This window comes from Miniopterus schreibersii (genome assembly GCF_964146895.1).
Source record: "Miniopterus schreibersii genome assembly, chromosome: 17".
Lineage (NCBI taxonomy): Eukaryota > Metazoa > Chordata > Mammalia > Chiroptera > Miniopteridae > Miniopterus > Miniopterus schreibersii.
In genome coordinates this window covers 17,562,329-17,577,248 of record NC_138117.1, presented here as the reverse complement: position 1 = coordinate 17,577,248, position 14,920 = coordinate 17,562,329, and the positions used below count along the sequence as shown (strand labels likewise).

The 14,920-nt window shown below is 34.6% G+C and overlaps 1 protein-coding gene across 2 annotated transcripts in view; it reads left to right on the top strand.

The window, feature by feature from the left end:
• Positions 1-14,375, top strand: part of LOC308547017 (transcription elongation factor A protein 1) — a 55,429-nt gene extending 41,054 nt beyond the window's left edge. For both annotated transcript variants that reach the window (XM_081116616.1, XM_081116611.1), the window contains 7 exons: positions 593-680; positions 3,829-3,974; positions 5,048-5,104; positions 6,109-6,263; positions 7,962-8,108; positions 11,584-11,655; positions 13,589-14,375. In XM_081116616.1, the coding sequence (XP_080972742.1) occupies positions 593-680; positions 3,829-3,974; positions 5,048-5,104; positions 6,109-6,263; positions 7,962-8,108; positions 11,584-11,655; positions 13,589-13,597 (674 nt within the window). In that variant the 3' untranslated portion in view covers positions 13,598-14,375. The remainder of the gene's footprint in view (positions 1-592; positions 681-3,828; positions 3,975-5,047; positions 5,105-6,108; positions 6,264-7,961; positions 8,109-11,583; positions 11,656-13,588) is intronic.
• Positions 14,376-14,920: the final 545 nt, after the last annotated feature.

Here is a 14,920-nt window from a genome sequence, read left to right as displayed (position 1 = left end):
TTTTTTTCCCCATTGACTCCCTCCACATACACACCACCCTCCCTCACGCTACCCCTCCCCCCCATCCTTCCACACCATTTCTGTGTCCATGGATTATGCATATATGTATATAAGTTCTTTGGTTAATCTCTGCCCAGCCCTCTCCCCCACCCCCATCTTCCCTCTGAGACATAGAAGCATGGAACAGACTGACGAACCACCTTAAATTTTTTGACTTCATGAAAAATTAAAACACCATTGCTATATATATATACTTTGCACTTTCATTTTTATGACAGTGCTCCTATTTTTTTCCATATTCTTTTCTTCCCTTTGTATATTTTTCCTCTCTTTTAGGTTCCATTGGCATACGAGTGTGTGGTTTCCTCCAAATGGGGGTGTTTATTTGGGAATGCTGACTGAGCATTCATTGTGAAAAATACCCAAATGCATATGATAAAAGAGTAGCTTACATAAATTTTATTTACCTGTTGAAAACTTGGGATTTTAGATTTTTTGTTTCGTAAATAGCCTGATAACATGCAGTAGTTCAGTTTTTGAAGTTTTTTTTTTAAACAAATGCTAACAACTTAGGGATTTCATAAATTTTTAGATGGACCATCAACTGATAAAGATCCTGAAGAAAAGAAAAAAGATACTGCAATTACATCACAGAATAGCCCTGAAGCAAGAGAAGAAAGGTATTGCTCTTGGGAATTCATTTATGTTGAGAGTCTTGGTTTTACTTGATCGGCACCTCCTCCTTGCTCTTATGACCCCATGTCTGTACTCTTCTGCTTTCTAATCAATTTGAATTAGCCCAAAATTCTGAAGTTTCTAAGAAAACTTTTTAGAAATTTAAAAGAGAGTTAGAAGACACGGCATAACTAGAAGAAATTATTTACAGTGTACTGAACAAGTTTAATTGAATGGATTCTCTGGGATAGTGCTACTAGAATTGATAGTGAAGGTGCTGATTAGGGATTCAAATGGTTTCATCCTCTGTTTACATTTCTATTTCACACTTTTTATTTTTTTGGCCCTGGATCTAATTTTCCTTTTTATGTTTTTATTTCTCTTCCCAATTTAGCTGTTTGTTATCACAACTGAAAATGTGAAGTTCAGTAATGAAGGGGTCAGATTGTTTCTCAGATCTTAGGAGTGCTTTGCATTTATTCTTTCCTATCACAGATAATGAACTGTGATATCCAGCACATTGACGTAAAAGGCGAGGGATTCCTAGTAGGTTAAAAACAGTTCCTCTGTTCTTGGGAAGCTTGTAGTTCAACACTTGACATTGATTTTGGGCAATAGTTCTCAAAGTGTGGTCCCTGGAAGAGCAGAGAACCTGGCAATTTTAGCAAAGCAAATTCTTGGGCTCTACCCTAGAACTACCGAATTGGGAATTCTGGTAGTGGGTCCTAGAGTTAGTGCTAACTAAACTTGATGATAAAAGAGGTAAGCTAGATGTAGGGTTAAACACCAGTTGTTAATAAAATTTATTCAAATTTTTTTTTTTGAGATAATTTTAGATTTTTAGAAAATTGTAAGAGTGATACTGAGAACTCCCTACTTCCTCAGTATTTATATGCATATTACAAACACACACGCAGATGAACTGGTGTTATTTTGAATAAAATAAGTCATTTGTAGCCCGGCTGGCTGGCTCAATGGTTGAGCATCAACCTTTGATACAGGAAATCGTGGTTCAATTCCTGGTCAGGGCACATGGCTGCATTGCAGGCTTGATCCCCAGTGAGGGGCATGCAGGAGGCAGCTCATCAATGACTCTCTCATCACTGATGTTTCTTTCTATCTTTCTCTCCCTCCCTCTCTTTGAAATCAATAAAGATATATTTTAAAAGTAAATAATTTATAGACATGTGCCCTTTATGCCCTTAAATGCTTACTACATCAATGTGTATTTTCTAAGATCAAGGACATTTTCTCACATATCACCACAATAAAGCTACCAATATCCAGAAATTAACATTGATGCCTTTTTCTCATCCACAGACCTTATTCATATTTCAACAATATTCCAGTGTCTTAATGCAAGGGAAAAAGATTTTTCCAAAATATTATTCAGGATCACACTTTGCATTTAGTTATATCTTCTTAGTTTCCTTTATCTGGAGTAATTCTCAGTGTGTCATTGTCTTTCATGACCTTTATTTATTTTTTAAATATGTGGGGTTTTTTTATTTCAGAGAGAGAAAGGGAGAGGGGGAGAGAGAGATAGAAGCATCAATGATGAGAGAGAAACCCTGATAGGCTGCCTCCTGCACGCCCCCTACTAGGGATGGAGCCTGCAACCCAGGCATATGCCCTGACCGGGAATTGAACCATGACCTCCTGGTTCATGGGTCGACACTCAATCACTGAGCCACACAGGCCGGGCCATGACCTTTATATTTTTGAAAAATACAAGCCATAATTTATAAATTTTTTAACATATACTTTCACTTACCTAATTTGGAGACATCCAGAGTCACCAATTTAATGCCTTGATTATAAAATATAATCGAGTCACCCGGGCGTGGCTCAGCTGTTGAGCATCAACCTGGGATCCGGGAGATCGGAGTTTGATTCCCGGTCAGGGCACATGCCCAGGTTGCAGGCTCGATCCCCAGTAGGAGGGCGTGCAGGAGACAGCCGATCAATGACGACTCTCATCATTGATGTTTCTATCTCTGTCTCTCTCTCTCCCTTCCTCTCAAATCAATAAAGATATATTTGAAAAAAAAAAAATATATATATATATATATATATAAATGTACGGTCAAACCTTGGTTCTTGAACATCTCCCATCTCGAACAATTCTGTTTTCTACCAAGTTGTTCATGGCAGAATGTCTTGGCTGTGGAACAGAACTTTAGTTCTGGACCTGACAGCCCTTTCATGCTGATACTATACAAAGTCATCATAATACAAACCTGTGTGCAGACAGTACTTTGGGAGTACACAGAGAAATCTGAGAAGGCTTCAGGAAGGAAACAGCTAAACTTAGAAGATATGCAAAAGGGTCCTTTTGCCCATATTGATCTCATTGTGAAGTTTGACAATAGATTATGTTTTGGAGAGAAGGCAAGGAGGTATCTGCATGTAGTAGTGCAGGAGTTAGATCTATGGAGAGTGACTGATTTTAGTCTTGGTACAGGTTTATGGCAAATATCTCTAATGTGAGAAAAGTTAACTGAAACCAGTCAAAAAAGTATTTTGGTTAGAATCTAATATAAGAAGCAGTTGAAATGATTAGGTTGACTGGGAAGTTGTTAAACTGTCCTGATTAAGTGATGATTCTAGGGAGAAATTAAGAGACATTTTTATATTCTTGCAGCTCATTTCTCACTACACTTGTTTTTCATCCTGAAGGGGATGTTTTAAATGTGAACTCATTGGTTATCTAATTAGAATAGGGTTTTCAAACGTTCCCCCCCCGCCTTTTTTTTGTTTGAGTGCTGTCATGTTCCCAGTTGCCATCCCTTCACCCCTTTTCTCATAACCAAGAGCTTTGTTTCTCATTTATTTTATTGAGCTGTGATATGTATCTTCTATATTAAAATATTGCTTAATTTTTAAAAGGAGAATCCAGATAAAATGCTTAGTTGGTTTTAAAAAAGACACGAGACTTACCTTTCCTAAAATTTCAACTTTTTAATTGATACATAGACAATTTTTTTAAATGTAAGAGTCACTGTCTCACTTATTTAGGCCAAAAAATTTTGTTTTTGGTGAGTGATAGTAATGATGTTACTTTGAGTTTTCCCTGACGTGTGTATGTGTGTGTGTGTGTGTGTATATGTATATACTTCATTTATTTTTGGTGTGTGTGTATGTGCATTTTAGTAGCTCCAGTGGCAGTGTAAGCAGCAGAAAGGATGAGACGAATGCTCGAGATACTTACGTGTCGTCTTTTCCTCGGGCACCAAGCACTTCTGATTCTGTACGGTTAAAGTGTAGGGAGATGCTTGCCGCAGCTCTTCGAACAGGAGGTAAGTTTAGTGTATGTTATTTCAGTGCTCAGTCCTTTGGTCATCACCACTACCAATGCCACGTGGATATTTCTGTTTTACCAGTGGCATCCCATTGATAGCTGACCACACTGCTTAGCTCAGGGAGTAGTTGTTGTTAGGTGGAGTTACTAAAGGCGGGGAGGTATAGGCATACTGAGGCCTCTGCTTATTACTTTATAATTCCAAGAAATAGATTCCTTCTAATATATAGATGTTTCCCAACTTATAGTAATTTAAACCTTTTTTCACAAATATTCTTCCCTCCCCATCTCCCTATAGACAGTTAACAATACTGTATTTCTGTGCCATTGTTAAATGTTAGTGTGACATATAGTATATAAGTTTTATATCCATAATTTTATTTTCTACTTTTTTAAAAAAGGAAATGAGATCTTGATTTATATGGGAGCTAAACTAATTTAGTTTGAAGGTATTTTTTTATTATGAAAAAATTTGGCTTTAAAATGTCATATACAAGATTATTTACTTATCATCTTAAAGAAATTCATTTTTTTCTCTTATACTGACGCATAGTTAGTATGATCTACTTTTCTCTTTATTCTCCCCTTTCTACTTTGATTCCCTTACTATCTTTTTATATATTTTTCTTTTTTCTTTTTATTTCCTCCTATTCTTTTTAATATTTGCATAGGATTCTTCTGCCTGTGCCCATACATGTACTAGGCAGATGCAATGAATGGTTTCTTTGCATTGAAGCCTGAATCACAGGACACAAGACAGTTCTTTCTATAACTTTTCCTACTCTCTGCTGGAGCCAGCCAGGCTGTATGGCGTTGTGAAGTGAGGAATTACCTCTAGTCACTTGCTTCCCCATTCCTGAGGGATGAAGAGCACTGGACATTAGGTGAATGCAGAGGAGGAGTCCAGCGGGTGGTAAAGAGACCAGATTCTAATGAAACTAAGCTGAAAGGATTCTTTATGGAAGGCAAATGGGGTTGAAGAAATAGGAATGCAGTTTAATTTACTCTATTGATTTTTTTTAAATATGTTACAGTCACTTATTCTTGATAATTCTTTGTGTCTTTGTTTAGATGACTACATCGCTATTGGAGCTGATGAGGAAGAATTAGGATCTCAAATTGAAGAAGATATCCTTTGTGTCTATGTGCATAATTGTTTTAAGTAATCTGCCAGATTAATTACAAATTTTTCTTTCTGTATAAATCTGTTCTATTTTATTTGTATTCTTCAGTTTCCATCTTGATTGTATTGTTCTGATGGCAAAGGAGAGGGTCATCCATGCCCTTTTTATTCTTTCCCTCTTCTTGACATTCAAAAGTAAGGACATGGCATTCATAGTATTTTTATTCTTTTGCCATTCAAATGAGAATGTAGCATCTCAATTGAAGTTCTGCAAAAGAGCATGGAAAACACATACTAGTAAGTGTGAAATAGGATTTCACACTTGGGGGAAACTGAGCAAAGCATACACAGTCTCCTGAGCTCATCCCGGGGAGGGGGCACCATGGAAAGGGCTCTGGGAGAGGGGCTTTACATGTAGGTACGGGGAGCAGGGCACATTTAGGTGACAGTGTGATGGTGAGGAAATAGCCTTGTAAGAGAGGGACCTCCTCAAGGGCTCAGCCTCTGCTGTGGCCTATTCCTTTGTGAAGAATCTGCTAACCTAGCTTTTTGCTGAGCTGGGGGAGGAAATGAACCTTCGGGGCCACCATAAATGGTCTTTTCTCATATGATCCTCAAGGGAACTGTAGTGCTTGAGACTTTTAGGATCCTTCTTGGTAAAATTCAGATTTGGGCAAGTTAAAGCTTGTATAATAAGTTCAAGCTCTTTTTCAAACGTTTTCTAACTAAGATTGAGTGCCTGAGTTTCTTTTTGAAACCATTTTAATTTGTGTGCTTCTGGCATTAAACATTAAGAAGAAAGCACTGTTCGTTCACATCCTAAAAGTATAATCACTATTATTTGCCAGTTACAAATCAAGGAACCTGGTAGAAACAGAGCCTTGTTGTTAATATAAATTTGCAACCGTTTTTGTGAGTTGCTTAGAAACTGAAGAAATTCTAATTTTGACAGAATAGAAAAATTAATTTTACCTTTATAATTTAACCTTTTTTCCTTAATGGTCTATACCTATATATCAAGAAATAAGGAATACAGACATGAAATACAAAAATAGAGTACGAAGTAGAATATCAAATCTTAAGGATGCAAAGAATCCAAATTTAAGGAAAAATGTACTGTGTGGGAATATTCCCCCTGACTTATTTGCTAGAATGACGGCAGAGGTGAGTATATCTGAATACAACATTTCCATGATGTGATTCCGTGATGTCAAGTGTAAAGTCTGTTTAAATCATAAAGTGCTATCTAAATACTACATATATAATAAACCATTATTAGCTATCCTGATGTATTTGTTTATACAATATACTACATAATTACTTAAGGACATTGAATCTTTTGGCATCAGAACTTTGTCCCTCCCATATGATTTTCCCATAAATCATTGTATGAAAACAAAATTGATTTAACTTATGGATTCATGTAAAATCGAAGAATTGAATTTCTAATTGCAAACTGACTTTGAAATCTCTAAGCTTTTTCTATGGTTAAACCCTATAAAATTGATCACATCTTACTGACTTCTTTAAATTTATAGAGAATGATGGGAAAAAGGAAATTCAGAGTTGGCTGTTTATAGACATAGCTATTCATAGATAATAGATAATAGCTGTAGCGTGTCTACAGTCTCATTATTTTCTTAAGTATCCAAGAGAGTGAATTCTTCTTTCTATATAGCTAATAAAAACTGCTTTATTTTTAAAATTCATTTTTTGAAAAACTCATTAAAAATTACTTTAAACTTTGACAAAATAGAGGACATAGTGTAATGAAATCCCATATATCTGTCACTCAGGCTTCAAGTATTTCAAGAATTTGTGCCCTTTCGTCTATCCTTTTTCCTTTTTTCTTCTTTCTTCTTTTCTCATGAATTATTTTCAAGCAAATCTCAGACATGTTCTTTTACCTCTATATACTTGAGAGGTATCTTTAAAAATATATTTTTCTTACATAATGTCATCACCACTTACAGCAAAGCTATTGATAATTCTTTGGTATTATCTAATGTCTAGTTAATAACCTTTTTTTCCGGTTGTACATTTATTTTGTATCAGGATCCAAAGTCTACACATTACCTTTAGTTTATGATTGTGCGCGCGCACGTGTGTGTGTGTGTGTGTGTGTATTGAAAATTTCTTCTACCCCTACGCCTGCTTTTTTCTTCATGACACTGACATGTTGAAGAAACCAGTTTATTTCTTCTGTATCCCACAGTATGAATTGTCTGTTTTTCCTCATGAAGTTATTTAACTTTTCTGTCCCATTTTCTGTTAACCTGGAAGCTAGTTCTATAGGCTTGACTACATACGAGTTGAACTTTTTTTCCTGCATAAATACTTCATAAGTGGTGCTTTTTACTTCATATTGTATCACATCAGGAGACACATAATTTCTCGTTGCTCTGCTCTTAGCATTCATTATGAGATTCATCAATGAATTTGGGTACTGACAATCTGTTCCTCCATTTGTAAAGTTCTTTGCCTTTTCATCTAATGTGTTATCCATCCACTGATGATCCTTGCCTGAATTGGTGGTTTTATTAGGAATTGCGAAATAGTGGTTTCTAAAGTTCTTTCATCTTCTTTTACATTTATTAGCTAGATTTCTTTGATAAAGAAGCACTGTCCCTTATAAACTTAGGCTTTACTCTGTTGGTTTGGGTAGGAAAGGCGGGGTAAATGTGTAATTCTTTCCCTTTAGTTAACAGTTATCAGAATGAAGAGTTGATGTCCTAGTAACTGCCAGTGGGGGCTTTAAAAGTTGATTTTGTTTCTATTATTATTAAGCTAATTGAGCATAAAAAGCATTCAAGATATATTAGAAGACACCCATAACTGAGTATTATGCCACCTTCCTAACAGGAAATGGCTAGTGATGAGCTCAAAGAGATGCGGAAAAACTTGACCAAAGAAGCCATCAGAGAGCATCAGATGGCCAAGACGGGAGGAACCCAGACTGACTTATTCACTTGTGGCAAATGTAAAAAGAAGAATTGTACTTACACACAGGTTTGTGCTTGCTTGTAGATTTTTATTTTTATGTTAAAAATGCTTGCAATTTCTGTTTCAAAACAAGTAGTAATAATGATAATGACCAGTATACTCTGATATTTTTCAAGAGGAAATGTGATCTCTTAAGTGTAAGAATACTTTCTTAAAACTAACAGATTCCAGTTAATTGTGAATAAGTTGATCTGTTTATACTTTCATGGAAATTGTTACTGTGAAAGCTATATCAGTTAAGCAAAATTTATAATATAGAATTTAGTAAAATGGCTATGTTTTTCTCTAAGTTTAATACGCAGTTGATTATTGGTTATTACGTAAACAGGTTATCATTCTTTTTACTTGGCAAGCTCTTAGAATTTAAAGAAAGTTCTTTGTTATTCCTCACATAGAGTGTGGTTACTTTTAGCTTAACTGGCTTCCAAATGTTTATTCTTTTTTTGTAACATATTGATGACCTTTATATTCATATATGATGTGACTAACCTTCCTTTTTGTTCTTGAACAGCTTAAAAGAGCCGTGTTACAGTTATTTTAGTTATATGTGCATATGTGAAAATGATGTTTTATCACTCACTAATTTCATTTGTATCTATACTCTGCTAAATCAGAATTTTCCCCTGAAGGAATAACTTACTATTGTGTTTCAGGTTAATAGAGATATTTAGGGAATTTAATTTTCTACTTAACAGAAAATTAAGCACTTAAAAAATAACATAACTCGCTTGGCCAGTGTTCTCAGTGGTTGAGCGTCAACCCATGAACCAAGAGGTCACTTTTTTGATTCCCAGTCAGGGCACATGCCCGGTTTCGGGCTCAGTCCCTAGTAGGGGACATGCAGGAGGCAGCCTATCAGTGTTTCTTTCTCATCACTGATGTTTCTCTCTCTCTCCCTCTCCTTTCCTCTCTCTCTGAAAATCAATAAAAATACATTTTAAAAAGTTTAACGAAAAAACATTTCTAAGCTCTATACAAGTTGTAGGAAAGAACCTTTACTTTTTTATGTATAAAAGTACTATATTTGCAACATTAAAAATCCAAAAGGTACAAAAGTTTAATCATGAGTGTAAAATTCCTCCTAGGATGACTAGTTTGTTGTGTGGCTTTCTACATGTTTTATGTATATATTTGCAAACATAAATGGTTGGGGTTTTTTTGCACTTTTCTAGACACATTGGTAGCATAGTTTATAAGCTTCTGCCACTTTTTAAAGGTGCCTAATACTTTATTTTCAGATATACTTTTTTAACCAATCTAAAGTCTTTTACCTTTTTGAAGTGTTTAATTTAGTCATAGTTGTATATCTGATATATACTTTATTCAAAATGCAGTAATTGTTAGAATTTAGGTTCTTGCCCCCACCCATCTTCCTCTTCCTCATAACTTAATTAAACCAAAGAATAACTTTTAACTTTAATAATGCATTGTCAAATTCATTCAGGAGTGTATACTTTAAAGAAATAAACTTTCTGTTTTTGAAACCTTTGGTTCCAATAACATCAGAAATCTATGATCTCGTGTAGATAAAATCTTAAAAAATCATAATAGCTTATTTATTTATTTTTGCTGAGTTCTCTTTAATTTTTTAAAATTTTTAATTGTAAAATACACATAACTTAAAATTTACCACCTTTATCACTTTTAAATATACAATTTATTAGTACATTTATAATGTGCCAGTCTCCAGAACTCTTCCTCTTGCAAAATGGAGTCTCTATACTCATTAAACAACAATTCCCCATTCCCCTTTTTCTCCAGCTCCTGGCAACCACTAGTTCCTGAATTTGACTATTCTAGTTAGTCATATGGATAAGTGGAGTTACACAGTATCTGTATTACTTATCCATTCATCTATTGATGGACATTGGGTTGCTTCCACTTTTGGGGGTATTGTGAATAACACTGCTATGAGCTTGAGTGTACAAATAGCATCTTTGAGACATTGCTTTCAATACTTTTGGGTAGATATATTCAGAAGTGAGATTGTTGCATCATGTGATCATAGCAGGCATTATGACCTGTCACAAACAGGTCATCCTGCTCAACCATCCAATACCCTCAGAGGTCCACGTGGGTGACCTTGGCCAGATAGAGTTCATGAAGGTACCATTGTCTGTGTACCCATGGCGTATTTCACGTAGCCTAATGCCTCCAGATTCATCCGTGTTATCTCAGATGGCAGGATTTCCTTTTTTATGGCTGAATAAAATTCCATTGTGTGTACATGTATATATATATATACACACACACACACACACACACACACACATACATACATATACATATACATACATATATATATATATATGCCACTTTTCTTTATCCATTCATTTGTTGAAGAACATTTAGGTTGTTTCCATTTCCTGGCTATTATGAATACTGCAGTGAACATGGGTGTGCAGACATCTTTTTGATATACTGATTTCATTTTCTTTAGATAAATACCCAGAAGCAGGATTGCTGGATTATATAGTAGTTCAATTTTTAATTTTTGTTTTTTACAGCTGAGTAGTATTCCATTGTGTAAATGTACCACAGCTTTTTTGTTTTTATTTTCAATTTTTTTGAGGAACCTCCATACTGTTTGTCATAATGGCTTTACCAATTTACATTCTGACCAGCAGTGTGCAAGGGTTCCCTTTTCCTCACGTTCTCATTAACATTTGTTGTCTCTTGTCTTTGATAACAGCCATTCTGACAGGTGTGAGGTGACATTTCATTGTGGGTTTTCTTAAAAATGTATTTTTATTGATTTCAGAGAAGAAGGGAGAGGGAGAAATAGAAACATCAATGATGAAAGAGTCGTCAATGATATGCTGCCTCCTGCATGCCCCCCACTGGGGATCGAGCCTGCAACCTGGGCATGTGCCCTGACCAGGAATCAAACCTTGATTTCCTGGATCATATGTCCATGCTCAGCTGCTGAGCTACACCAGCTGGGCTCATTATGGTTTTGATTTTCATTTTCCTGATCATTAGTGATGTTGAGCTATACACAGATCTTGTATTTCTAATTGCCATCTTGGAATAGATAAGATACCAAGTTTCTAGGTCATAGGAAATGGATATTTAAGACTCTTACCTTGTTGCAGTTATATTTGTCAGAATGAAATATGCTTAATTTTCATCTTTGCTAATTTGTAAGAGAAAATTGACATCTTTTAACATTTCTGTGCTTAGTGATGATTAAATTTTTTCATATTTGTTGTTTATAAAAAGTATAAGGTGTGACATTAGATGATTTCCCACTTACTGGGATAAATTAAACATGAAAAGACGAAGAAGGAAGGACTTACAAAAATGAAGTTTGGAAATGTGTGTTCTTCTGACATTAGCTTTATTTGAACTTGTTTCATGCTGTTATATATTTTATTATGGCACCATTGTGGTTATATACTTTCATGTAGAATGTTCTTATTTAGGTTGGACTTTTTATAGTATTATAAAAAGTAATATTTTTCACTTGATTTTGCTGCAGGTACAAACTCGTAGTGCTGATGAACCGATGACAACATTTGTTGTATGCAATGAATGTGGAAATCGATGGAAGGTATGGCACCTTCTTGGATTCATATTTTACTATTTATAATAGAATGATTTCTTCAGGTCTTTTCATAAGCCTATCTAGATACCTAGGTATATATATATGCTCACACTGTTTAGTACTGTGGGAGTCTATGACTAATCATTTGTAATGGAATATACTACTTTGTACTATGTTAGAAATAAAGAATGTTAACTTTCCTTCCTTCATATTATTTTGGTGCAGGAATAACAGGATTGAATCTTATGTTTGATAATTGTATCACAGTCCTATATATACCATGCACATTCAGTTGCTTTGACTCTTTTACTTCCAGAAAATCTGCTCATATGTAATTACTTCTCTTCATAGATTTTGTTTCTGGAAAAATTACTTAGTTGAAATCCAGTGTAATGGTGTTAGTGTTATTTTAGAAATGATAGATTAACACTGTTATGGTCTGGTAGGCTTTTCACTAAGCCGTCAGATTGCCTGTAAAGTCTTGAATTAGCCCCACACAAGCAAGTTTATATTACTTAAATGGTTCATGTTTGAGTGATTTTTGTGAGCCGTGGTAGTATAATTTAAAATTGAGAGAAGGATTACATATCCTCCTAAGCTCGCTCTTATTGTTATAGATATGGGGATGTTAGGGTGGGGGTTGGGGAGGCTCACATAGTAGGAATATAGTCTTTGGGGCCAGATAGGTTTTTAGCTCCTTTGCCCCTTACCCTTACTGAACCCTAATTTTATCACGTATCAAATGCAAATAATACCTACATTACAGGTTGTGGTGAGAAGTAGTGGTAATATATTTAAAGTGCCTGATAATTATTGGTGTTCCAAAAATGCTGACTTTTATTCATTTTTGTGAAGTTGGTGCAAGATTCTTTTTTTAGTTACACTACATAGATGTTTAGGTTTGATGTTTACTTTGAACTACTCACATAGGTCAAAGCATTTTCTGAAAATCAGAAGTGAATTAAAAGTCAGACAATGGGGGCATGTCCTCCACAAATATGGTATGGAACTTTGGCCCTCGACACTATTTTAGGGGTTGAGACCAGTACCTGTTTTATTGTATATAAAGACTTAGTTCTGAGCTTGGAAAATTTCTGGTATTGAGAGCGTCTTCATGGTTTGAAATAGTGCCTCCTGTCCTGAGCTGGCAGAAGATTTCACATTGGTCTAAGAGGAATATTCACTCTTCTTTTTCCAATCCTATTGAGCAAATCTGGCTTTTCCAGATAGCTCTCTTAGATTTGTTTTGCATGATGGATTATTAACTTTATTATTAGTAGTAGTATTGTGTATATAACTATTTTGAATACAGGCAGTTTGCAGCATAAGTTCTGACATAATACCTATTGGATTTAAGAAAGTTCATTTTAATGTAGAAAGCTGATGCCTAGCATGGCTTACTCTAGAAGTTCAAATTTGGATTTTTTTTTTAACTGAAAACATTAAGAAGAGAGATCTTTTTATTATTTTAAAAATTAAATGTACCGGTATAACGTTGGTTAATAATATTATATCACTTTCAGGTGTACATTTCTATAATATATAATACATCATCTGTATATCGCATTGTGTGCTCACCACCCAGAGCCTAGTCTCCTCTGCCATCATGTGTTTGACTCGCTGTGCCCTCTTCCCCCTCCTCCAGAGAAGGTTACCCTTCTCTGGTAGCCACCATACTGTTGTCTGTGTCTAAAAGAGAGGTTCCTGGTTTAAAAAAATTTTATACTATTTCTTTAGTTATATATTCTTACTGATTCTAAGTTGGAGAAGTCAAACACTTAAGGTAGGTGATTATTTATATCTGAAAAATACAGCGTCTTTTTAAAAAAATGCCTCTTTCTTAGCAATATAAAGTGTATGCTGTGTTAAATGGGGGAAAGGATACACCCTGTTGTCTGTATTTAAAAGTCTCACAAAATATTTCTTCTTTTTTTGACAGTTCTGTTGAATCAGAAGTATTGGCAAAACGTCTGGACCATTGAGAAAATGGATTTTGTAACTAGCTTTAAAACTACGCCAAGGAACTAGTTTTTCTGCAAATCAGATTTTTAAAGAACATGCATCCCTTGGGTTAGTCTTTGTTTTTGACATAGCCACCTTCCATAAATGCCTTCTGTAGTTTCAGATCAGTAGGGAGACTACATAATAATTGTATGGTATCTATTCCAATTTTTTTTTTCCATTTTTATAAGTAATTGATATTAAACTTTTGGCAATTTATTTTTACCTTTTTTTCTTCTTGAAGGAAAATTACCTTTTTTCAGTCTGAAACAAACACAGTAGAAGTGTTATTCTTCTCAGTTAATACATAAATGAAAATTACATTTTTTTCCCTTATTGGCATGTACCTGCAAATATTAAAGGAGGAGAGAGGTAATATAATTATAAGTTTATTAAATGTGGTGTATACTTGACCAGCTTATCTAAATTGTACATAATATTTGAACTAGGAAATGAAATTGTTTTTAATTATTATATTCACAAGCCTGGGATAATTAGATATTATTTTGCATTTGTAACCGTCATCATCATTTCTTGTAATTTCTTGTACGTGTTTATTACTTCTCCTTAATAGATTTTACTTTTGGAAACATGACTTGACTTTGTTGGAATCAATTTGGTTTTGTTGTTTATTTACCTTTTTGACTTTATAGTATTTTAGTTTTGCAGAACACTGTTTAGTTTAGTAGGCTTTTCATAAATCCCAGCACAGGCAAAGAATGAAAGTATCTAATTATTTTCCCCTCATAGGAAGACATACTCGGAAGGAAATGTTAGCATTTTAGTATAGTATAGTTATTATAAATAGTTCATGACTTGATTTTGATTGGGAAATCTGTACTGGCCAAGGATTAAGTTTAAGGATTATATAAATCTTCCTATATTGAGGTTGATGGAAAATATTTTGTCCTGAGTCTAATAAGCTGACTTTTTCTGTTATACAATTAATGAGGTTGTTGAACAAACTAAATATATGGGCTATAATGCAACCCATTTTACAGTATAGGTGTTACAATTAAGTTTTACTTTTTGTTTAAGTGTGTACCACTTATTCTTTTAGGAATAAGAAAAATTGATTTTCACATAGGTTCCTTAAGATATGCTTGCTCTAGCATATCTTAAAGGCCACTGTTACAAAGTCCACAACTTATCATGCTAAATCTGTATTCTATCAAACACCTACAGAAAGACCTCAGTACATGCTTTCACTCCCCTTTGCTCCCATTTTCTCATTTCTTGTTGGAAATCTATTTGATGTAATACAGAAGAC